Source organism: Semicossyphus pulcher, unplaced genomic scaffold, assembly GCF_022749685.1.
Source record: "Semicossyphus pulcher isolate SPU_LCO1_2020_fin unplaced genomic scaffold, fSemPul1.0.p SCAF_23, whole genome shotgun sequence".
NCBI classification, from domain to species: Eukaryota; Metazoa; Chordata; class Actinopteri; order Labriformes; family Labridae; genus Semicossyphus; species Semicossyphus pulcher.
In genome coordinates this window covers 9,234,058-9,258,846 of record NW_027211697.1, presented here as the reverse complement: position 1 = coordinate 9,258,846, position 24,789 = coordinate 9,234,058, and the positions used below count along the sequence as shown (strand labels likewise).

The following is a 24,789-nucleotide window of genomic DNA, read 5'->3' as shown; positions in this document are numbered from 1 at the left end:
ACAACGAAAATCTACAACAATAACAGTTAGTTAATAAGGCATTGCATAATCTATTAGTTATTAGGAAGATTGCATATTCAGTCCATTGATGAGAAAAAAGACAGTAATTACTGCTTCTGAATGATTTGCTCTCTCTCTTTTAAATCTAAAAATGCTATGATTTTTTAATGTTTCGAACAATTTTATGCATCTTCAAAGAAGAAAATACAAAATAAAGAATGATTATTATTGTAACTATTATTAGTAGTAGAAGCATTGGTAAAGGAAATTACAATATACCTCTGCAAAGTGATCAACTTCATTCTGGCCTTGATCCCCTTTCCCTGACATGAGCATGAGTTTGTTCTGCAGCTCCCGCAGGTCCTCGAGAGAATAGCTGCGAATCTGCTGACCCTCGTCATGCTCCTCTTGAATCTGCAGCTTCAGGGCGGTGTCAAGACTCAACTGGATAGAAGAATACAAATGTGCATTACTCTGTAAAAAACATCTCTGCTGCAAGGAAATATGGATGCTGTCACTTTCGACGTTGTCATTTACCTTTTTTACATTTTGTGCACTTATCAGGTAGACACCCCTGTTGTTGATGGTTGATGCTAGGGATAGAGATGACAGCTCCACTGAACCATGACTTTCCTTCACAGTCTTCAGCCATTCCAAATGCCGTGCACTGTCCCGCTACAAAAGAAGATAACATTATTACCCAACCATGCTACATGAGTTTCATGTCTTAGCTGTAAAACATTTGTTTTAAGGCCTTTCTTCGTCAGCTGAGGTGTCAGTGATGACAGTAACAAACTCAACCCTGCTGCCTTATTGGAGTTATTGTCAAGGCCCTGGGCGCTTCTCCTGGCAGATAATATTTGACAAATGGACTTAAAGTTGTTTATTAAAGACTCTGAATGAGCTTCATACCAAAGGCTTAACCCTTTATCAAAAAGAAGTGCTTTAGTAGTGGTAGTACAAGACAAGAGTCCTCTTACCAGTTTTTTTGGTAGGTTGCAGTCGTTCTCTAAAGCTCTCCAGAGCTTGTTGAGCAACTCTTTGAAGACATTGAAACCAGAGTCTTGTTTGAGCTCATACAGCATTGAAGAGTAGCCGAGGACAGCATCGTGAAAGCAAGCGACACGATCCACGTCCATGTCGTTCTCTCCCGCAGAGATGGAAGCCAAGTCAACGAAGACCTTCAACTCATTTATATCTGAAAAATAAAAAGTAATTTTACAGAATGGACACTAAAATAAATTCATGTTGAAGCTACAGCAGATAACTAAATACATATATTTCAGGTCCAATGCTGTGGCTGGTTCAGCTAAATCTTATTCATTGTGAAGATAAGACTTTATTAACCCCCCATTGGGGGAAATTCACTTTCTTATATAAGAAAGTAACAGTAATAATGATAAATATATACACTATGTACACCTTTCACTTATTGTGGATGTTTTTGTACAAAGAAATTCACTTCTTAACTGTAAAAATCTTTGGATATGATTCCATTCAAAGTTAAGGACATAGTTTATTACTGAATAATTAGAGAATCGGACCAAAATAATTTTACAATATGGATAAATAAAGTATTTAGACAATTAGCTTTCCACACTTACCTTCAAGTGCATCTTTTACCCATTTTACAAAGTGTCCACGGAGTCCCAGCTCCTGCAGGCACAGTCTCCGGGGCTCAGTGATGTCCACCAGAACCTTCTTAGCCTGCATCAAGTCGTTGTCAATCCGACTGAGCTGCTCGTTCTGAAACTCCGCACGACTCTGAAGGAAGAAGAGCCCAAAGACACTGTCAGTTCTCTCTTCATCTGACTCGATCTCATCACAGTACTTTTATGCATTCTCTGTTCACATCATCCAATACGTTAACTCTTATAGAGGTGTGGTGATCCATTCCTTTTGGATTGGTAAATAGATAAAATGTTTACAGATTTAACATCATTGACACAAAGGAAGCAAATATGGAATTGTTGTCCAGAGAATCAACATCTAATTTACACCCCCATTGCAATATACTGAATTCAAAACACTTACAGCCTCAGTGAGCGTTTGCAGAACCCTGAAGTCCCCTTGAAGACGAAGCGTCTCTTTGACTTTTGTAATGATTTCAGCTGAAGCCACAGCTAGATGAAGCTCGTGATACTGCTCGATCTGTTGAACCCTGCTGTGGACCCACCGTCTGTCAGGCGATTTATCAACTCTGCGCATGATGTCCAGGTCCTGTGCAAGCTCTTCGTACTTGCCCTCATAAGCGCTGAAGAGCTGGTTAACCTCCCCAAGCCTTATGCTGCCATTCTTCAGACAAGTGTAAATGTCTGTGTAATTAGCAATGCAAGGCCTGAAAATGTCATCATGTATCATTTCTGGTGTTGCCATGATGTCTGCTACTTCTTGCTCATCTGGATTGTCGTCTTCCATTATTTCAGTAGCCCAGAGTTTGGCTTGTTTCTCCCAACACACATTAAATATATAACTTTCTCTGAAGGTGTGCAGGACATCGGCCATTTTTCGTATTTTCTCATCCAGATTGAAGTAGGTGACAATACCAGCCATGGGAGAGGGTGTTTGGTCAAACTGATGGACCTCCATGAAATGGTCCAGGGGCATGGCCTCAATGTTGACCTGCTGTCTCTCTTCCATGTCGGCAACATCAACTATGGATGGAAAGAAAACAAACCTGTGTTATATTTGCTGCAAAATAATAATCAACTCTAAAAGATATAATCTCGAAGATTTTCGTGTAAATAAATGTCTGTTAAGTCTCTATCTATCGCCGAATGAGGTAACACAATGGTGATTGAGCCTATGGCCGACAGATGAAAGCCTTTGCATTTGCAGTATTACAGACCGGGTGTCTGTGGCGACATTCACGGAAAAAACAACAAGCAGTGCCCAGTTAGTGACGCATTTTCCATCAGCCAGCAGTGGTTGGTCTGCCAGAGAGGGTAGGCGGAGCTCAGCGGCTGCTTTTCCGGTCTCTGCATGTGTTGCGAGTAAACAGTAATCTACTATGGCTGAACAAACAAAGAAAAGATCGATGACTACAGATACAACTTCAAAAATAAGTGAAAATCCAAAGAAAAAGAAACAAACTCGACGCTCAGATGAAGCAAACAGTCTGAAAAGGAAAGCGACCGTCAGCCAGGAAAATCAAGAGTTACACCCGGAGCCAACCGTGGACGTCACACATGCAGCACTGTCTGGATATCTGGGAAGTGTGCTCCCGCAATTACCGTTTATCGCCATAGGTGCCGCCACAGAGAACGAAACTGAGATCTTTGAGATTTTAAGTTGGCAAATTATTTAATTGTTAAGGGATAATTTACTGATGGAAGAATTCTGTCAACGAGGAAAATCAAGAGTTACAACTGTAACAAAGGGAGCCAACCGTAGACGTCTGGTTGTCTGGAAAAGTATACTACTTTATCACCATAAAGGTGCCCACCAAATAGATCCAAACTTTTTACTTTACAAGATTATTACTTTAACTCAGAAATGTAATTGTCCTGATACAACAACCGTACCTGTAATATGTTCCTCTAGTTTGTGGCTCATTGTCAACAAGACGTCCACGAGCTCCTTTTCATGGTACACAGCTTTCACTTCATCCTCTCTGCATTGTAAAAGCCTCCTCATTTTGGCCTCGTCGTATTGTTTATTCTCAGAGAGGCAATCTGGTAAAACAGATACACAATGTTTGTATTAAGCCAGGGCACGTTTTCATGTAAAACAAGCTTTCTCTAAAGCAATTAAATATTTAACAATTTTTTTGATCAAAATTTGATTACAAGGAAAATGGTATTACCGATTTTCAACAGATCCAAGTAGGCCTTGCTCATCTGGAGAATGATATTGAGCAGGCTGATCTTAATGTTTCCCTGGACCAGTTTATTGTTCATGGCTGTGAACGCTGATATTGCTATAGCAATTCTTCCCCTTGCATCTTGAGAGAGCTTCTCAATCAGCTTTTCATCTGCGCCTACAATGACAAAACATCTCAGGGTTATAACCACATCAGTGATCACAATGAATCATGCCTCTACGTCCTTAACTGATGGCAGGATGTCTCTGTTTTTTACATTCACATTCTCAACCCTTACCCAACAGAAATGTTCTAAACTTGTTCTCATGAGTTACCGTGCAGTTGGAAGAGGTTTTTGGCAGCAGTCCAGGAGAGGAGGTGCTGAAGGACCACTTCTTCATCTTCCTGGTAATGTCCCTGACGGTCCTTTGGCCAGGATTTCTCGATAATAGTGGAGATGAGTTTCCCAAACTTCCAATTTATCTTGAGCCTCTCAAACAGCTTACCCTCAGACTTGGTCTGTATGTGAGGTTAAAAAACTATTAACATAACTTTGAACCTTTAAAGGAGATGCTAAGAAATGTTTGACCAAGCACTCTTTAAAAGATGGAAATTGTTATTCATAAAGTTTTGTCCATAGAACAAAGATTTGTTTTAATATAACCAGGGCTTTTACAAACAATGTCATTCGTATTTACAAAATGTCTTCAAACCTGACACAAAGATGTCACAGCCTCAAGAGCACACTTCTCAACACTGGCAGCGATATGTGGATGGGATTTCCTGAGGTCCTCTATGTTGGTGCAGTAGAATTCAATCTGATCCACAGCACATTCCTACCAACAGAACGACACAACAAATGCGTTTAACTCTTCTACAGTTTAGAGAAAAACAACAGGGATCTGAAAAAGACGCATCACATACCTGTTTGTACTTGCCCTCAAAATCCATAGTGAACGTCTGTCTCCATTCTTTTGTGCAATCGTCATCTTTGAAGTTGATGGAGATAATGCTGTTCCACATCTATGAAACATAACCGATGATGAATTGTGAGCATCCATTTGTATATTTTGTGTTTCATTTTAAAATAAAACAAAACTGCTCACTTCAATCTCCGCTGTGGCCTCAACTTGGTACAGGGATGTCATACCCCTGTTAAGCAAGTAGTTTCTGTAGGACCTACTGATCCAGTTTCTCAAAATGACCTTTGCCTCAGAGATCACCATTTCCTTTGCATACAAATCCTCGGTTTCCCCTTCTTGAGTCTCCTTAATGAGAAATATTAGTACACATAAAATCAGCAAGGCAGTTTTGTCTGAAATGCTCCCAACGTGCCTTATTTTCGTCGTTTCACATACCTGTTGCTTGTTACAGTGAACAAAGTCTGACACTGACGCAACCAGATTCATACAAGTCACGGGAATATCAAGCCAGTTCTGGTTATAGGTTGCTGGTCTGACTCCTTTGCAGAGCTTCTCCAACAGTTTCACTGCTGTTGCTAGGCAACATCTCCTATAGGCCATGGTAAAGTAACTAAACAAAAGAACGAGAATAGAATATTTAGGCATCACAATTAATAACAAGGTATCATCCATGTAAAGTCAACTAGAATTACCGCCTTGTGGTTGTATGCCTCCGCCAACTAGTCATGTTAAAGTTACATTTCTGTGTTCTTAAACAAAAGGTATTAAGTGTATGTTTTGGCAAAATGGAAGTTAATACAATAGCGACGGGATTCCAGTGAATAGTTTCCAGTGAGAAATACGCTGGAGGAGGAAAGAGTACCGATAAAGAGCTTTGACACATGATGCAATTATCATCATCATAAGTTCAAGATTAGCAGATCAAAGAGCTTTCAAGGATTAACAGGAGGCCCCCTGTCCTGGTTGTCATCCAGTGAGAGGAAGTGACTTCATACAAGTACCTTGGGTATAAAATGCCATCACTTCATCATTTTAAACTGTTAGAAATTTGTGTGAAATTTTGTCATAATTAGTGTATGAGCTCTTGAGTTATGGCCACAAATGTGTTTTGTGAGGTCACAGTGACCTTGACCTTTGACCACCAAAATCTATTCAGTTCATCCTTGAGTCCAAATAAACGTGTGTGCCAAATATCAAGAAATTCCTTCAAGGCATTTCTGAGATACCGTGTTCACAAGACCAGGATGGACGTGAGATAACAGTGACCTTGACCTCTAATCAAATCATTCTTGAGTCCAAGAGTTTGTGCCAACTTTTATTATAATTAGTGTAGGAATTCTTGAGTTATAACCAGAAACGAGTTTTGTGAGGTCGAAGTGACCTTGACCTTTGACCACCAACATCTAATCAGTTCATGCTTGACTCCAATTGGACAATTGTGCCAAATTTTAAGGAATATCCCTCAAGGCGTTTCTGAGATATCGTGTTCACAAAAATGGGACGGACGGCCGGCTGAACATACAATGTACATACGGACGGACGGACAATCCGAAAACGGAGGTATAAAAATGTCATGATCTCCACAACAAAAAGGCATTAAAGAATGTGGAACAAACAAAAACATAGGTCTCAAATATGAACTTAGGAAGCAACTCACCTGTATTGTTCTTGAACGAGGCGTTCTTGGATATGTGAGAGAATGTCAGATATTGTCTGTGAAATAAAAAACAATATTTTTATTTAATTACTTTAATTGTACTGTTGTATTTTTACGTGTATTTTTAAGTAGTGTTTCCACTTCACCTGGAAGTTCATGTAGGAAACATCCTGAGGAGCTTTGTTGGTGAAGACATAAAGCACGTCCAGAAGCTCAGTGTTAACGTGTATGAGGCACTCTTTCAGGTCATCAAAGGGCATCAAGTACAGCAAGGATCGCACTAGAAGTGGATCCACCTCCATCAGGTGACTGTGGCTCTTCACCGCATTGATCAGTGCCCTGAAAACAGAAGATTAATTTAACATGTACGGCATCCACCTGTTTCTGTATAAATGCATTGGAGGATGTTTTTGAAAGCTGTACTTTAGCAAAGGTAGGGGGAATCTTACTTCCTGTCTTGACTGTTAATGTAATGTGAGGAACCACTTTCAAGGCCTTGCAAACCCGCCCAGGATAAGCAATACTTCAAGTTACCAGAAGTTGGTACCTCAAAGGGCTTTGTGGTGCCTTTGAGGAGGTGGAGGAGGGGTAGTGCCAGAATCCATCGAGGCATTTGTCCTTTTTTTACCGTATTTATCAGTGACACCATGTTTTCTGTCAGACTACAGAAAAGTGTGTTATTACTCTTCAGTTTATACATCATGACAGCCTTCATTAATGTTAATTATGGATTAGTGAAAATATTGGGTACCTACTTTTTGAGAATAGGGACATCCTGTGAAAAATCTGCCCAGTACTGAAGGAAAGCCTCTTTGTTCAGTTTGGGCAGGCACAGTGCATTGCAGAGCTGATTTAGTTCAGTATCATACAGTCTGATACCATACTGTTTCCATACACAGAGCATGATGACAGCCGCCCTCATGGGATCCTCAATGTAGAGCATCTTCTTATCTCCATCCTTAGGCACTAATACGTTGGCCAGCATGAAGTTCTTCAGCATCTTCCTCACCTGGAAGATTGAGATTATTTTAAGACATTACCTGGATGTTTATAGACATTGTGTAATCCGACTTTATGAAGATAATAACATTCCAAACTTACATCATCTTTTCCAAAGTCTAATGAAAGCCATTTCTTTTCTTTTTCTTCATACACAAACGGCTCCCCATAAACCTGGGAGAACTGATTCAGCTGGATCAGAAAACTTTTTAAGTTGGCAGCAGTCCAGCTCCTGAGAATATCGAATATGGTCTCTAGCATTATATTGCCGGCAATCTCTCTCCCCTCAATCAGACTCCTCTTTTGTTCAGGCCAGAACGTTTCCTTTAAACGCTTGAGCATGTTTTTTGAGGGCTCGACACAGACGATGTCATCATATTGATGCCAGTCCCCTTTAACAAAAAAAATAAAATAAGAGATTTCATAATAATTTTTAGAATATAGCATTCACATGCTAACAAAGCAATCGGATATAAAGTGAAGGGCATATTTACCTTCTTCATTGAGGAGTTGGTCTTTCACAAACAAACATCTGTTGACAGTTTGCTGTGAAGAATCCAGTTTGTATATGAACTCATACTCATATTTTGCCTTTTTATTCTTATAGACAACATATTTGTATGGTATCGAATTAGCCACAGCATCAGTTTTTTTCGTTGTCATTCTGCCCTCGACAAGAAACCCATGGTCACCGAGATCCCTGTGCGAAAAGGAGAAGAAATTCAAACGTGCGATGTGTTGTCCTCTTGTATGGACCACAGCCTAATTTATGCGGGGCCTTTAAGGAAACTGAGATGAGATGTTTATTTCTACTGGATTTTGGAAGAATTGTTTATTTAATGTATTAACATTTGATGTACCAAAATAAACTAAATATCTGACCCTTACTGACTATTTAATTTAGAATAAGTACCTGCTCACGGACAGCTCAACAGCATTTTCTTCCCATGTCCCAATGCAGGACCCAGCTCTGATAAAGACTCGATCTTCACTTGGATCAAATTTGAAATCCTTTGAGAGAACGGCATGGAAGTAGATTGTGAGCCTCTCAGATGCAGGAATAGTCTTCCTGGTTCCTGGCCTAAAAAATAAAATAAGAAATTGACACAGAGCAAATACAACACAGAGACATTAACAGGCAGATTGCCCTAAAGCAAATGTCGTCACCTTTTGGGTGGCGGGACAGCTGGGGTGCTGGATTCCGTCTTATCCTTACTGCCATCTTTACTTTCTTTGTCTGCGTCTGAGGTTTGTGCTGCAGCAGAGTCCTTCCCGCTCCCAGGCTGCTGACCGACCGTCTTCTCTGGGTCCACACTTGAGCCTGCACTGTCAGTCTGTCAAAGTAGCATTAAATATTAAAAATACACCTAAAAGTAATGAAAATAAACCTTCTCTTCTTAAGGAATACAATGCAGACTGTCAATAAGGATCCCTTCACGTAAAATTCATGTCAGCATTACCTTTGACCGGGTTTGAGGGCCAAAAACCATCTGTTGTGCGGGTGCTGGAGTCGTCTTCTGTTTCTGCTCCTGCTGAGTTTTTCCCTTCTGTTTGACTTGTCCCGTTTTTTCCCGGCTCGTCTCCATGTTGGCATTCTGGTCCAGGGTAGGTGGTTTAGTGCCTGCCGTGTCTTTCTTGTTCTTTGGGTTTTTTCTGTCAGTCTTTTGATCTTTCGGGGTGGTGGTCTTTTCCCCTTTGCCTGAAGTTGCAGTCTTGCTGTCCCCTGAGGGGGGGCGTTGACTCGGAGTGTCTGCGGGTGCTGTGTTGAGGCTCTGATCCTGAGGTGATTTTGGTGTGTTACCTGGAGCCTTCTCAGACTGCCTCACGCCCTCTGCTTCTGCTTTGTCAGCACTCGTTTCTCTGGTGACTGGTGTGTCTTCGGGTGGTGCAGCAGTTGCGTTAGCTGTTAAGGAACTGGGCTGGCTCTCTAGAGAGGAGGACCCCTCTTGGAGTGAGTCTGGTGTTTCATCCATTGCATTATCTGAGCTTTCGCTGTCCGAAGAGTCTTCTCCGTCCTCCATCTTCTCCCCCTGGTTGTCTTCAACTGAGACCTGGGACAGGTCATCGTGGTTTTGATCTTGGCCTGATAACATGGAGCCATCTTTCTTCTTTTTGTTCCTCCTCTTCTTTTTTTTCTATAAAGAGCAGATGGTGGAAGATCACATGTACAAACCACTTTGCTGTTAATGAGAAACCACAACACAGTTTCTAATGTGAATAGAGTCAAGATATTCTCGGTGTTATTGAGAGATTAACATTTTAGATTTCTAAAGATCAAAGCTCCTTCTAGTCAGTCATTTCAAATGTTGTAATCATCAAATCATGTAAACTAAATGTGAAAAAACCTCAGGTGGAATTCATTAAGACTAAATTGCAGCCGCTGATAGCTCCATCAATGTGCATCATTTTCACCCGCTATCTTCTCCGCCTCAAGGTCTGATTCACAAAGCAAGTTGCACTGATGATATTCAAGCGCAAACACGCCCATAAAGTTTTGCATATCCGCGCAGTTTGCTCTTTTTTTGTGTCTGGCACCTCCACTCTGCTGCGCCGTGCTGCGCTCTCACGCATTAGTTAAGCGCACACTGACGGATCTCAACTCTATGCACAGATCGATGATGAGCAGGGAGAGGAGGGGGCAGCTCTTTTAGCAGTTTATTGTAAAGTCCAGACTCGACAGATGTTTACATGTGTGACTGTCGCAGCTTCACCAGCAGCTCGTCCATGTAATAATCCCCGTCCTGCGTAACGGCTCCACACATGTGGACAAAGTGTGCCCGTGCTGACCCTTGCACAGGCCCGCACTGATTGGTCTCCAGATTATGATAACAATGACAATATATGATTGACAGAATGTATTTAACATTTTTGATCACACAAAAGGTGGAACTGTCGTCATGATCAGCGGAAACTCAGAAGCGTGACAGCCCTTATAATGTTACCACCATCTCTCTAAAGGCGGTAATATTTCTCTCTAAATGGGCGGTGCTGTTAGCGCTAGCGTTTGTGAATTTGGTGCTTTTTGCCACAAGGGTCATATGCCTAGAAATGGGCCAAATTTGCCCCGAACGTCTGCATAATGACTCGATTAAATACATGCAAACGGCACCAGAGCACAGAGACGCTCTGCAGCAACCCTCTGCGTGTGCTTGGAGAATGAGGCGGAGTCTGCACAGGTTTAGCGGGCGCAAAAGCCACGCTATCCTTCAGTAGAGATTAGGGCTGCGATAAATTCTTATTTTTTAAATCGATTAATCTTCTGATTGTGTACAGGTTTTAATTGATTAATCGTTTAGACTATGAAATGTAAGAAAGTTGAGAAAAATGCTCATCATAATTTCCCATGTCCCACAAAGATGTCTTCAAATTGCCTAAAGTTTAAAGCTCAAAGACTTCATATTTACAAAATGACCAGAAGCAAAAAAATCTTTACATTTAAGAAGCTGGAATGAGCACATTTTTCATACTTTTGCTTGAAAAATCTGTTAGTGTTTTCTTTCAATCAATTAATAATTGCAGCTCTACATGGCAATTATCCCAATCTGTAGGAAAACATAGAAATTGATGATGGCACTTAATCCTAGTATAAAGATTTTTTGCTGTGTAGAATGACTTTGGGCAAACTTCAGCTGTTAGCTGCTGCCTTTGCAAATACTGATAAAAATATCTTCCGGCTGCTTTTATAGCAAAGCACCTCATAACTTTTGCCTCTCATTCAGCCTTTCACACAGTCCTGGCAGGGAGCTGCTCTGAAAGCTGGTGGCCTAACAATCACAGTAAGAAATTTACTGTGCAACACACACAGGATATTTTAAAGTTACCCTGCTATTAAAAAAATCTCAAATTTGCTTGAGAACTGAAAGATCAACCGTCAAACAGCCACTGAAGACCACGTGTGATCACAGATGACTCATATGAAACTCTCCACAAGTGAGGCATCACAGTGACAGTCATCCTCACCTTCTTCTTTGGGTTGGTGACAGTCTCCTCATTTGGTCGTTTGGGGGATTTATTGGTGTCTTTGTTGTCCACAGGTGAGGCTCCTTTCTGTGACACTGACTTCTCAGCCGTAACTTCAGAGTCTGCCACTAAGGATCTGGGCTGATCTCCTGCATCTGGAATAACACGTGGTATAGAAGAGGTGAAGCCTCCCCCATCTACATGTTCTCGACATGTCCCAGGCTGGGAAAATACTGGAGGCAAGTATTTCAATCCTTATACTACTACCTATACATTATACTACTCAGACTGCATTGAAAGGGTGTGTGAAATTCACTATAACTATTAGAATTTGGTTTTACAGCTGACCCCTCTGGGCCTCTTAATTTTCTAACTCCTGTTTAAATGATCAGTTACAAACAAAGCATGAAAGCTTTATCATGTGGGCTCATGTTGCATTTTCCTAATGGGTTCTTTATGAAGTAGGTCACACTACAGACCTTTGTTCTAAATTAAATCATAATAATTGTGGGAAGATTTAGTTTGTATAATCCCAACCATTCCTTCTGTCTGCACTAGTGTGAACACATAATGCAGAGATGCTGCCATCTTGAGGTAAGAAGATAACACTGAAACAAAGTCTTATTATCTTTATGACAGGAACTTTGTTATGTGGCTGTTATGAAAAGTAGGTTCATCTCATGATATTATACAGAATGAAGATTCTGAACACTTGCAACCACTTTTAAATCAATTTTCAACTTACTGAAAGTTGTTACATTTAGTATTTAAGGGCATCGTGACATTTAATAGTGCCTTGACAGTTGTATGTTTAAACCAAAAATAGTGGCAGGTGATTGTGTAGCCCTACACAAATAACATGAACCCAGTCTGGTGTCCAGCAATGGTAATCAAGGTAATGTACAGTATACATAACATGACCTCCCAATAAATGCTTTTTAATAATATAAAATATATTATTAAATCAATTTTCTTAATGAATGTACTTACCCTGGGTGTTTGCTGGTGGGGCAGACAGTTTATTGCCACACTCACTGCAGAACTTTGCTTTCTTCTCTGGAATAATATGACCACAGCCTGGGCACTTCATCTTCAGACTTCAGTTATTTCTGTAAATGAAAAGTAGAAAGTTCCAGTAGCTCTCACCCTGCTGCAGATTCCTTTCACTTTCAATTCTGCCCTTTGAGGCCTCATGAGACAGTGCTCAGCTATGCCAAACAGCCGCCCGGAGCACAGCTGTGTCTTTCATTTGGACTTTGAACTGCCTGCCCCCGGGGAACTGACAAATAAATATTTCGTTTAGTGACCGGAATGGAAATTATCAGGCAATAGTGACAGTGAACGCCTACCTTCAGTACCGCTAACTAACACCCAATAGTAAACTCATTCAAGACAAAGACAAGAAAAACTACGAGGTCTCACTACGCACCAGAATATACCAAGTTCCTCAAAACAAACTAAACTACTCAGTTTGTGTTTATTTTACGGATGAAGAGGTGTGAATTGAATCGCTACTGATTGTGATTAATATGTAATTTGTCGCATTTAAGCTGGCAGTCGCTACTCTGCTCTCTCTTTGTTTAAAGCCTTGAGGTCTCTGGTTACAGCCTTAGTAAACAATTAGCTGAAATGCTATAACCAAAAGAGTGCAATGCTATGTTTAAATAATTTGAACCTTGTCAGAAAATAGTTTAGATGAATATTTTGTCTCATGTAATTGCTCCTTTAGAGCCAATGTGAGAAAAAAAAAAAGGAAACACATATTTAACATGTTTAGACTTTATGACTCCCTATTTCTACTCACACTGATAATATTGTTTTCTGAAATGTTTTTAATGAAAATGTACAAAAATAATTTTTATACCTGCAAATCATAACCATGGTATGCAGGGGAAAATGTAGGTAATATGCTTGGCAAAGTACTTGTGATGGCGGGTTTTTTTGTGCTGTACAGTTAAAAAACACATTACACACATTGTAAAACAAACGAAATTAAAATCAAACATATGTGGTGATTGTATTTTGCAGGGTGAATGCAAAGACGGGTTGCAGAAGGAGAGAAATAGTATTCATACAGGGTAGAAGATGAGACAACGCCTTTTCTTGTAAAGAGTGATTCCTCTTTTCACGAAAAGATCTTTGCCTGAGCAGTGAGTGCAGCCAATCACATGTTTGCCTGGTAAAATTATGTATTAAGTCACTTCCTGTTTTGTTCACATCAAATATCAAAATGCTAACGGAACAAAAACACTGCAATTGCTTTTATGAGTACTGTAACGTTGTTTAAGACACATTAATCACATGCAGTAACAGCTCTGTGTCACATGAAATGTGTGTCCTTGCTACAATGTGGCAGCGAGTTAGCTAGTTAGCTTACTAGCTTCCTAACTTGCTCTGTAACAGCCAGTATATCTAGCTGCGTGTAGGTTAGGTTAGCTAGCTTTTACTGGGTCTGTTTGCTCCTGATTCCCTTTCCAGAAAAAAGACAGCGACAATGAAATGTGCATGTACAGGGGTAGGTTTCAACCAAATAACATGGCATTTAAACCAAATTTTAGCCAAAAGTGACAGCATTGTTCATTAGCTAACTTAGTATAGCTAACAAACAAGATGAGTTTATTCCAAGTTTGTCTTTAGGTCCGACGTTATCACCTTGAGCTTTTTACAGAACAGTTACAAGCGTTATAACAGACCTACCTGAGCTGAATAGGTCGTGACATTTCCTCTGTTTTACAAAAGACAAAGCGCAGAAGGCATGCCTGCTGCAGCTGCAATGTGTCGGTTCAGTCAGTTCAGACTGCTTTCTTTTCATTTCCGCATGTCTTCTAAAGTTTCGTTTTGTCAGAAATGGGCGTAAACTAATAAACTTAAGTTTCTTATTGATTCATATCGGTATTTTTCTGGACTTGGGGTGATGACAGAGTTGGTTTCCTTGCACAGGTGAGGAAGGTAACTGATGAGGACACTCAGCACTGTCACCAAGGACTCCCTCTAATGACCACTCGTATATAATCCTTTTTTAGTAACCCATATACAGTATACGAAATACAACATGTGCAATGCGATAGTTGTAAATGTAATACAAATCTGTAATAGAAGACATAGGCATACATCATACAGTTAAACAATGGCATGAGTAAATATAATTATTGATGATGAAGATGTAGTAACAGTAATTAGGTCCTCTAGGTCAAAATATAATAAACAAAACACAGTGACATTTTAGTAATCTAAGAGGGGAAATTTGCTTTCTGTACATGAATAATAATAGCTTTATTTATATAGCACCTTTAAAAACAGATGTTTAGAAAGTGCTTTGACAGACAAAGCAAAGGCACTTTCAACAATGAGGCCAAAACAGAGAGTAGTCTAGAAAATGTAAGTAAAAGGAATTAGACAAAACAGACACAAAGGCAGGCAAGCAATAAGCAATACAAACAAAGAGACAAATAAAGAAATGAAAGCAATAAAAGATCATAAAAGGTTATAAAAAGACATCACATCAGAGGAAGAGAGATAAAAAATATTGGGATCAATAAAATGAGTAAAAAGATAAATAAATAACTTAAATAAAATATTTAAAGTAAAATAAAAGCAGTAAATGACGGTAAGAATAGGAACAGATGAATGGATTAAAAGCATTCTTAAAACGCATTTAAAAAGGTGACATCTCATAAAAGCAGGTCTGCAGTTTTAAGAAGTGAAAGTCAATGAATCTGCACGCCTTATCTCCTCAGGCAGATAGTTCCAAAGCCAAGGGGCCCTGACGGCACCAGCACAGTCATGAAAGGTCTCCCCAGGACTGCATGACTGGATTTGATAGGCCAGTGGATGTTGAGTCGTGGTCTACATGTTTAAAGAGTGATTTAGTTTTACATGAATGGATTGTGGGAGTTCTCCTTTTTCTTTCTACATTTCATAATGGAACTTTTTCTGTTTGTTACAGGCATTGTGTAGCCTACGTCAAGGTTCATGTATCCAGTACTCTTCTTAGAAAACCTTATTCCATTGTCAAAAGTCTGTAGCCTACATGTTAACCCAATCCTTGAATTAATAGGAATTTACTTAACCATGCAACTGGTGGTAGCTGTATTTAACAGTAAATCTGACTTTGGTGAGGGTAGATGCAGCTGGTAGTTGCAGTGGTGACAAATAGCATGCTACTGGAAATTCCCATTCAAGAAGTCTGGGCCATTCCCTGAGCAACAGAAAGTAAACAGTTCAACAAATAACCCCTATTTAAGGAAACATCAAACAAAAGCTACATAGAAGAAGGGGTATAGATTATTAGTAAATGCAAATACACTCAGCCTGCTAGTATCTGTTGTTGTTTGTTGTACTGAGCATCCTGTGAAGCCTGTTGAATGACCTTTTATCCAGTTTGAGCGGTGCCTCTCTACCACTCTTACATGCCACCCACACATCCATTTAGCAGAGGCTGAACAGCAGCTTGTTTTATGGTGGTGCAATTCTTTAAGACTGCCAGCAGAGGACAGAGTATCCTTTAGCTGAGGTAAAAGTATTTCACAAGGTGACCCTGAACTCATGAACCTTTTGCAAGATAACTTCACTTTGGCATTTTGGCAATGTTCAGGTTGAAATAAGGGTAAGGGTCTCTCAGATAAAGGGTCCAGAGAAGCATGGAAGGAAAAGGCAGAAAATGTTCTTTAAAAATTACCGGATGTTGTACCAATAAAAAGATACACCAATGAATGCCAATGAGACCTGTGAGTAACACCTTCACTCTAAAGGCAGATTTTCCCCACAAAGGTAAAACTTCTTTTCACTGTTCCCTTTTAGAGTGTTTTCTGTTAACTCGATAACTACACATGTCTGTATTAAATTTGAATCATATATTTTTATCGTTCATTTTAAACACTGAGCACCAAAAACAAATTCTCTTCAAAGACACTTTGGATGCCAGCCGACTTCGACTTCCTGTTTATGGATTGTTAACGTGCAGCTAACAACTTCATTACAACTAAATGATGCATATTAAACACTTGTTCCCTAAACAGCAGGTGAAACCTAACTTCCCAGTAGATTACCTTTTGCGTCACCTTTACAGACCAAGTTTACGTAACAGGAGAGTGCAGGCTCATGGCGCACTTTATGTGCAATTGTTATTTATTCTGCAATATGTCACTTAATTTATCATCAACCATATCGCCACGATACACACCATGTGTTTGACTTTGTGAAATTTTTTGTACAGTTTTTACAGCTTTTTCAACCTGCTGCAATTTACAGTAGCGTAATTTTAAACTCAGCACTTAGAAACAGCAGAAAGAAAATGAACTTTCACAGTGCCAAAACAACAAACATGAGTGATCTGTAACACTGAGCACAAGACTATAGCTTAACAACTGTTGCACACACACACACACACACACACACACACACACACACACACTGACCCCGAGGAAAACTTCACTTCCCAAAACACAACAGGAACAGACAGAAAAAGACATCATGTGAAAATGTGTCAGCAGTGTCGTTCCTTTGTACTAAATGAGGCATAAGATAAACATGTAAACGACACATTGCACATTAAAGTTTTATACATTCTCATTGACGGCAAGTCAACAGAATCATTGCAACTGCGGGGAAATGATGCACAAAACATTTATTCCCTGACCAGCATTGTCGACTTAATTTCCCACAAGATTACCTTTTGATGCCAACATGTGAGTCACCTTACAGAGGAAGCTAAACAAATATTAAATACATATTTAATGAGATTCTGTTGGACTCTGTTTTGGTGACTCTTGAAGGTGTCTTCTGTTAAGTTACAACTATTTGTGTTGCATTCAAATGCATTGTTTTTGACATGTTCACGCTTTGTTTCTATCTGGAGAATGTGATAAATTGAACAACGTGTCGTTCCTGCGATGCATGTGCACTGCATCTTACTGATTTGTAAAATATAAGTAAATACAATCAAAAATCATAAAAAAAATACCTCTGAAACATTATATCTGTACACCTGTTACAGCAAGACACCATGCCAAATCATGAAGGCTCAATATATGAAGGGTTCAACAGTTGGTGCCTGAAAAAGAAACACATTTTTTGCACCTTAGCTCTCTAAAAAATATATATTTAACATAATATATCTTTTAAATATGCAATTTAGGCTTTACCTGCACACTGTGCTGTAAATCACACTTTGGTCATCATCATAGCAGCCCGTCTGCTGCTCCCTGCAGGCGATACAGTCAGTCAGAACACATGCATCCAAAAGATTAAAAAAAAGAAAGATATAAAACTATTGTAAAAACATCTCACATGCTTGACTCTCTGTTGTTGAAGTAAACAGTTGCATAGACGAGCTCTGTCACTTCCTCACGCTGATGTCCTTCATTTGATTGGGTGTTGAACCAGTTCACATAATCTGCATCCTGCACACAGCCATAACGAAAGAGATTTACTAGTGCAACAATGTCTTTTCTATTATGTGCATCTGTGTGATTGTATTACCCATTCAGAAACAAAATGTGATGTACATCAACCTGCGTTACATTTGCCTTTCACCTGCTCTATTAGTTGCAAACACCCTCCGTGCAACTGACAATAGAGTGCAATGTAAAAATGCATCGACTGAAAAATCCAGCAATAACAGACCCACCTGTGCTTCGTCTTCACAGTCCATCCTTGGTGCCCACGTCCTTTTTTTGTGGAGTCTGAAACCCCAAAAATATCACAAATAATCCTGTTATACAATAATTGACCCTTGAGAAATGAGTAGATATAACAAGGATCTTAGTTATGGTCTGTCATACATATCAAGCCATGAGAGAACACTTATGGAAGAAGTCTGATAATCAGATTTGTGTTGTGTTGAAAGCATAGTCAGCGTTTGTATAGAAAGAGGGACGATATGACCGCTCCCCAAAACATCTCTATCGCCCCCTGCTGACTGGCGGCAGTATCTGTCGTAAAGCCCGCCTCCTCCATGTTAACAGATGGTACATGTGTCAAACTATAAAATCAAAATACATGTCAAATAAGTTTTTCTCAAACATGGTTTCAGTTATTTCTGTCTGATTTATGTCCAAGTGTTTTAATTAGTAATTTGATGCTACAAAAAGTGGGTGGAACGTCATGATTGACAGCTCTGTTGACAAATACGGCTCCTGCAGCGTTCTGTTACCGAGTAGCAGAGTAGAGGAGGAATGGCGAGAAAAAACTTTCCATAACCGTGAATATCTGCTTCAAACCGACACAAGAAGCGGCTGCAGACTGAGCCCACCTGAGGGATCTTTGCATCTTGTAAATTAAATGTGTGTTGTATTTTCAAAAGGGGCGGGACATTACAGAGGCTCCACCAGCCGATCTCTACTGCGCAGACTCTGCCTCCAAATGTTCAAGCGGGCAGCGCCTGCTGCAGCCAGTAAAAACTTGAGAGGAGGAGGAGCATGTCGTCCATCTTTACATACAGTAAGTGGTTGAAAATCATACGGACATGGTGACCACGTACAACTGTGTAACATCGCCATTGGGACTTTTATGCAACAGTGACCAGAAGAAGTGTGTCATAGCTGTCAGATCAAAATAGGCGGGGCTTACCTTTTGATGGCAATGACAGAGGTCGCGATCAGAAACACAACTGCAGCAGCAATGATAAGTACATCTCTGGTAAAAGTTGCCCAAGCTGTAAAAAAGGCAACGTGTTAGCACTGTAACGACTCATGTTTACTTCTTAATCACAATAACATGCTTACCTTTAATCTTTACGGTCACAGCAGAGGAGTTTTGACTGCCATGTTTGTTGGCAGCACTGCAGAAATACCGGCCACCATCTCCAGAGGAGAACACAGGCTGGTGTCCAACAGCTACATCATTATTATCATCATCTTTTTTTAAACCAGGTATAATTCTCCACTGGGGGGTTTGCATGGCTGCCGCAGGTCAGGGTGAAGTTGCTGCCGGGGTCCACCTCCAACGATGGTCTAACAGACACTGATGTGTTCTTTGGACTGTCTGAAAGAAAACTAGTGAGTGAATCAATAAGGCCATTATATTAACAATAGCAATTTATATTTCCAAACTCTTCATTTCTGATTCTCTAAAGCAGTGGTTCTCAACTGGTCTAGCCTCAGGACCCACCACCACTTCCTTAATGCCAACCACTCAAATGGATTTAAAGGAACAATATGTAGTTTCGTGTTGTACTAGAAGCGTTGCTCTGTTTGGGAAAAGCTGAGTGTGTGCACATTAGTTGCGAGAGTGAACGGGGATGGGAGCGGAATCAGCGGAGAGTGTCAGTCAGTAACTGAAAATAACAGACAGACTGTACAGTGAGGCTGTGTGTGTAATAAAGCCACATACTCATCAAGACTGAAGCCGAACTCCCCGTGTCTTGCTTCCTGCTCGCTGCTGTGTGTGTAAAGTGACGGGAGTTAGCCCAGAAGCTAGCGGCAGCTTTGGCTCTGGGGCAGACTGATGAGTCTCCCCTGTGCTTTGTGTTGACGCAGGTTTTTCAGATCCGGGACGACCAACTTATAGTTGCCGATTGTCTCTGTTCCCATTGTCAGTGGAGTATACGCCTGTCGGTCTCTTTTCTCCTGCGTCACCATCTGACGTCACAAACACGCCAGAGACAGGGTTAGTAAACAGTGAAGATGTTACGGTGGTTAAGTCTTTATTGTATCTATTACTCATTCAGTCTATTTATCAAATTCGGCACCAACAAATTTGGAACGATGTTCCAGCGCTGCTTCGACAGAGACGGGCGGGATTTTTGCTGAGATGACGAGGAGTCGCAGAAGTTACCAACGGAGCATAGCATCATCAAAGGGGGCGGAGATTAGCGTGTTACCGATCGGAGCCGAGGTGATAGTTACCCAGGTCTACTGCAGAGTCATTTGACCCGGGTCTGAATGCCCCTTGGAGCCTTTCCCTATTAGGCAAAAAAGCCGGGTGTTAGCGGGTGATAGCGGGCTTTTTTCACCAGTGAAAGCGGCTCATCATTCATTTCTGGGCAGGAGGGGGCGGGGGGAGACAACGCTCTCCAATATTTTGAATTTGGACAGCATATTTCTCCTTTAATGAAAAATGGTGCAGTTTGGACCTGAGACGGATGCAACATCAGTTTGTCGACTTTGTAAAGTGAGCAGCAGGTGTAGTAAATATAACTAAAAAAGTGCAACAGAAATGCAACTATTGTCGGGCTCATCAAGTTTCAAGAATGTAAATGTAACTGTAGCTGGGATTACCCAATCAGTGGATACACGTAGTGTGAATAAACTACACTACTACAGCACACACAACTTTTTTTTCAAGCACATTGAAAACAGCTCTGCGACCCACTTTTGGGTCCCGACCCACCAGTTGAGAACCACGGCTCTAAAGTGTTGCTCTCTATCCTGTACTCACGTTCGACATCAAAGTGTACGACTCTTGAACTTGTTCCTGGTTGTGTCTTTAAAGAACAAGTGTAGTTTCCCGAGGTGGTGATGGACATGTTGCTCAAATAAAGAACAGGTCCTTCATTTAAGAGTTCTCCGTTTCTGAACCAGGTGAAAGCAGATGAAGAGTGACCGCCATCACAGCCATTAATGCAGCTCAGACTAACAGAGTCGCCTTCCTTTGTTGTTGTGTTGTCTTCTGGTTTTGACACCGAAATGTTCAAATCTAGAAAAGCGAAGAACGTTAGTTTCAAACTAGAGCCAAAAGATGAAGTAAAAGATTTTAATAAAGTACAATACTTACCAACAACCTTTAGTGTCGGGCTCCTTTTTCTAGGCCGTATGCCTTTGATTGCGTCAAAGGCAGTAAAAAATCGGACAGTGTAGTTTCCTGCATCATTATGCTCCACTTGGTGTATTTTCAAAGAACAATTTTGAAGTCTGTCACCAATGTACTGGAACCTTGAGGTGGCTTTCCTCGGATTACTGCTAGAAATGAAACGTTGAGACTTCCCATGGCCCCACATGACTCTCTTCACGCTCTTGCCTTCAGGAGAGTAAAATGAACATGAAACGACCGCAGACGAGCCTTTCACTGCACAGATATGCTGCTGCTTATATTCCACATTCCACGTATTGCAAAGAACACCTGAAAGAGACAGATTCATGCATACGATCACTCTAATAAAACATGAAATGAGATGAATGTGTTGTGCTTACCAGCCAGAAACAGCAGCAGTAGAATCCATGTCAGGTTTCTGTGTTCAGTGCTCATGCTCGCTGGTACAACCAAGTTTGGGAAGCCTTCTCGTAAAAAGCTCTGCAGGTTGATTGTTATCGACTTCAACAGTAAATGAGTATTTTCTCTTCCTTATCGCCCCTTAATCTACATACAAGCTTCCTGTAATAAAAAAGGGCCTTGATTGGCCCAAACAAAGCTCTCAGTCTGCAAAATAGGTCACTTACACTAGTGCATCATTTCCACACACCGCTTCTACTTGAACAGGCGGAAAACCAGCCCTTGTTTAGAGAAAAGCCTGTACCCTGTGTATATGTAAGGCAGTGTGGTGGTGCTTTGTTGTGGTCTTAGCGCAGTGCCAGTTAGCGCGGTTACAGTTGAATTAAGTGTGAAAGCATTTTGTTTCTGTCGTGCAGTTGGTGCTGAAAAAATGGCCAATGTCACAATGTTTTAGTCTGAATAATTTGAGCTTTCAGGTTCAAATGTTTCATATTGAAAGTTTAACTGGTGATCAGCTCAGGAATCATTGTTTAAAATAATTTAAAGGAGTGAACAAAAGGATAGGAGCACTCCCTCTCAACACTGCAACATGCAGGTAGTATCACATGCTATATTCTGTTAACTTTTTATTCTATAAATGTCTTTTAATATCTGAAAACGTTTATTCATTTATGGTCTTCATATCATTTTCCTGTCAAAATCTGAGCATGAACACTTATTTATTTATTATTTAGATTTAATACCTTTAAGTTCAACGTTTAATCCTAAATATTCATGATAAATAGGGATGCACAATATTATCAGCACGTTATATCTGCAGATTATGCCTAAATGCTCGATGATTTCCTAAAAAGGCGTGATGTAATGCTACGACATTAACTCTTCCGTCAAGAGTGAAGATGGGTGCAAGATGGGTGCAAGATGTCTGCGGTATGGCTCTCATTTATTCAACACTGCAAAAAAAAGAGTACACTATTTCTATGTTATTTCAGTTGGCTTTAATCGCTGTTCTACAATGCACTTAGTTTCACATGATCCTTTTGGACAGATGTAGTTTTATGTATTTGTTCTTTGCAATCGGTAAAATTTGCCCTAGTTGTGGCTATGGTCAGGATTGTCTCAGGGAGAGCATCATCCAAGCCTAAGTTGAATGAATATTACAGTTTTATTTGAAGGAAAATTTTAGATACAAATAAATATGGCACATTGTACATAACCTAAGTTTAAGTAGTTTTCTCATACTGGCCAGTGAATGTGTACATTTTAAAAAACACCGTTTTATGTTATTTCTGCATCTGCCAGTGGGCCACTACAATAAGAGCAGGCATGATATCAATTCAACTACAGGGGAGACTTGATGTTCTGCCTATCGAAATATGCCATCAACAAAAAAGGGTTGGGAATATCGGCATATCGGATCCAATATCGTGCATCCATAAACATATACTTCATACAAAGCGTACAGAGAGAGCTGAACTTTTCTGAGACGCGTGTGAATCATCCACACACATTGACGAAATAGTGAGGATGATCACGGGGTCCCTATAAGTAGACTCACACAGCGAGGGTACAAGCAGCGCGCGCTGACAGTGAGGACCACCAGTCACGCCAAGTTAGGACCCAGCTTCAGTGCTCGACATGGAGGTGTCCACTAAACTCTTGTTCCCCATCGTGATCATCTCCGTGCTGGTCGCTTCCAGTCCTGCTGAGGCATGGTACAAGCAGGTGGCCGGTCCAAGCTACTACTCGGTGGGCAGAGCGTCCGGCTTGCTGTCCGGTATCCGGAGGTCACCGTACGTCCGGAGAGCCGAGCGGGAGCCGTCAGACAGCGGAGAGGCTGCGACCAACAGCGTGTTTCCTGAATTAACTCAGAGTTTCATGCTGAAGACGATGGTCAGTAGTTTTTGATTTTACAAGGAATTTTGGTTTGGATGGGTTTGCCATTACGCATTACGCGTGGCGACTTGTAGCCTTGCGCACGAGATATAGCGTGTATTATCCTCGTATTCGAATGTAGCCTATAGTTTAGAGTACTCTTATTCTCTCCTTGAGTGAAAACCTTCTTTATAGCTTTACAAGACCAACATATTTGTATATATTTATTCTCTACTAACCAGACATCCTCTCTCGTGGACTCAGGGTCACCTCGGCCAGGTAGGAGATATCTAGTCAGCTGAAATTAACAGTATTACTCGGCATTGCATAGAAAGACGGTTTTATGACACTACTTATGGTATTTGGATTCTTTTAAACTGTATAAAGTTTTAAAATGCTCAGCTTAAGTAGCTGCAACAAAATCCATTTAATCTCAAGTCTGACCTACATCAGAATTGTTCCTTATGCAGCCAATATTATGCATTTTATTAAGGGATTACTATTAATGCAGAAACACATATTTAACATACATCAAGCAAAATGTGTTTACTTTAGTGCAGTCAAATCAGTATATATCAATCCCATTATATAAATGTTTTTATTCATATTTTAATATGCAAACCAGAAGTGTCATAAAGGTAGTAAAGTACGAGGTGCAGTTTTCTCTCCTGAAATGTAGTGCAGTACATTATGTCATACTGACATGGCAGACAATAAAGAACTTTTAAGAATAGTCTAAGAAACCTCTGTCACATTATTTGTCTGTTTCTCTCCCAACAGCCTATTTGCATCAAAGACATTACACCAAACCTGCAGAGCTGCGAACTCCTCCAGGAAATCAAGGGTTCATTTAAGTGCAAAGCAGAAGTCTTCCTCTCTCTGGACTCCTCGGACTGTGCAGAAAACTGAGCAGCGTGGCAGATGATAAACCCTTCTTCTCAAAGGAGTGACATGTAAAGACTGTATATTTGTCAGGTTTAACACTGGTGTTGCAGAAGATGAAACGTGTGCTTATTTTGATTTACAGTTTCACTGCTGTACTTGATTCTATGATCACATGTTTTTAAACTGTATAAGTTATTTGGTCTGAGTTCCATTAATAAATGAATCATATTGCAGTCCTTTGTTGTAATTACTCAACGCATAAAGTTTTTTTGTTTTTTCCTTTTACACTTCAGACAAGTCACTTGCTGTAATTTGAATTTCATAAGCCCGTGCTTGAGCAGCATTTTGCGAAAGCACTAAAGGCGTCGACACAAGATTTAAACCAGGAAACTTCCACTCATAAGTGGTGCAACTTTTAGTTACACCACACATGTATAAAAATCTCACTAATAAACTACATTCGCACGTTGAACATGAACACACGTTTAGTTTTAACTGGATTTCTTTAAAAAAAAAGATAATAAACAGAAACAATTATC

General features: G+C 40.3%; 2 protein-coding genes across 2 annotated transcripts in view; one reads left to right on the top strand and one right to left on the bottom strand.

Moving 5' to 3' along the window:
- rnf213a (ring finger protein 213a) overlaps positions 1-14,268 on the bottom strand; it is a 37,450-nt gene extending 23,182 nt beyond the window's left edge. Inside the window, exons 1-24 of the mRNA XM_069674946.1 lie at positions 14,039-14,268; positions 12,332-12,450; positions 11,342-11,496; positions 8,842-9,516; positions 8,549-8,715; positions 8,295-8,462; positions 7,876-8,081; positions 7,484-7,773; positions 7,138-7,391; positions 6,832-7,044; positions 6,529-6,721; positions 6,383-6,438; positions 5,161-5,335; positions 4,909-5,070; positions 4,727-4,825; positions 4,516-4,638; positions 4,138-4,321; positions 3,806-3,979; positions 3,525-3,674; positions 2,035-2,654; positions 1,605-1,764; positions 981-1,198; positions 538-675; positions 280-444 (exon numbers count right to left, since the gene is read on the bottom strand). Of these exons, the coding sequence (XP_069531047.1) occupies positions 280-444; positions 538-675; positions 981-1,198; positions 1,605-1,764; positions 2,035-2,654; positions 3,525-3,674; positions 3,806-3,979; positions 4,138-4,321; positions 4,516-4,638; positions 4,727-4,825; positions 4,909-5,070; positions 5,161-5,335; positions 6,383-6,438; positions 6,529-6,721; positions 6,832-7,044; positions 7,138-7,391; positions 7,484-7,773; positions 7,876-8,081; positions 8,295-8,462; positions 8,549-8,715; positions 8,842-9,516; positions 11,342-11,496; positions 12,332-12,431 (4,845 nt within the window). The 5' untranslated portion in view covers positions 12,432-12,450; positions 14,039-14,268. The remainder of the gene's footprint in view (positions 1-279; positions 445-537; positions 676-980; positions 1,199-1,604; positions 1,765-2,034; positions 2,655-3,524; positions 3,675-3,805; positions 3,980-4,137; positions 4,322-4,515; positions 4,639-4,726; positions 4,826-4,908; positions 5,071-5,160; positions 5,336-6,382; positions 6,439-6,528; positions 6,722-6,831; positions 7,045-7,137; positions 7,392-7,483; positions 7,774-7,875; positions 8,082-8,294; positions 8,463-8,548; positions 8,716-8,841; positions 9,517-11,341; positions 11,497-12,331; positions 12,451-14,038) is intronic.
- An 8,824-nt stretch (positions 14,269-23,092) lies between these two features.
- On the top strand, positions 23,093-24,450 carry LOC138603074 (neuropeptide B-like). Its single transcript, XM_069674735.1, has 2 exons — positions 23,093-23,383; positions 24,146-24,450. Exons 1-2 carry the CDS (start codon positions 23,129-23,131, stop codon positions 24,272-24,274), a joined length of 384 nt encoding a protein of 127 aa, XP_069530836.1. The 5' UTR covers positions 23,093-23,128; the 3' UTR covers positions 24,275-24,450.
- Positions 24,451-24,789: the final 339 nt, after the last annotated feature.

Bases quoted from the DNA above. Each gene is read 5' to 3' on its own strand.
- LOC138603074 (XM_069674735.1), top strand. From the start codon at position 23,129: ATGGAGGTGTCCACTAAACTCTTGTTCCCCATCGTGATCATCTCCGTG. The intron at 23,384-24,145 runs GTCAGTAGTTTT...CTCTCCCAACAG, and splicing joins GTTTCATGCTGAAGACGATG to CCTATTTGCATCAAAGACAT.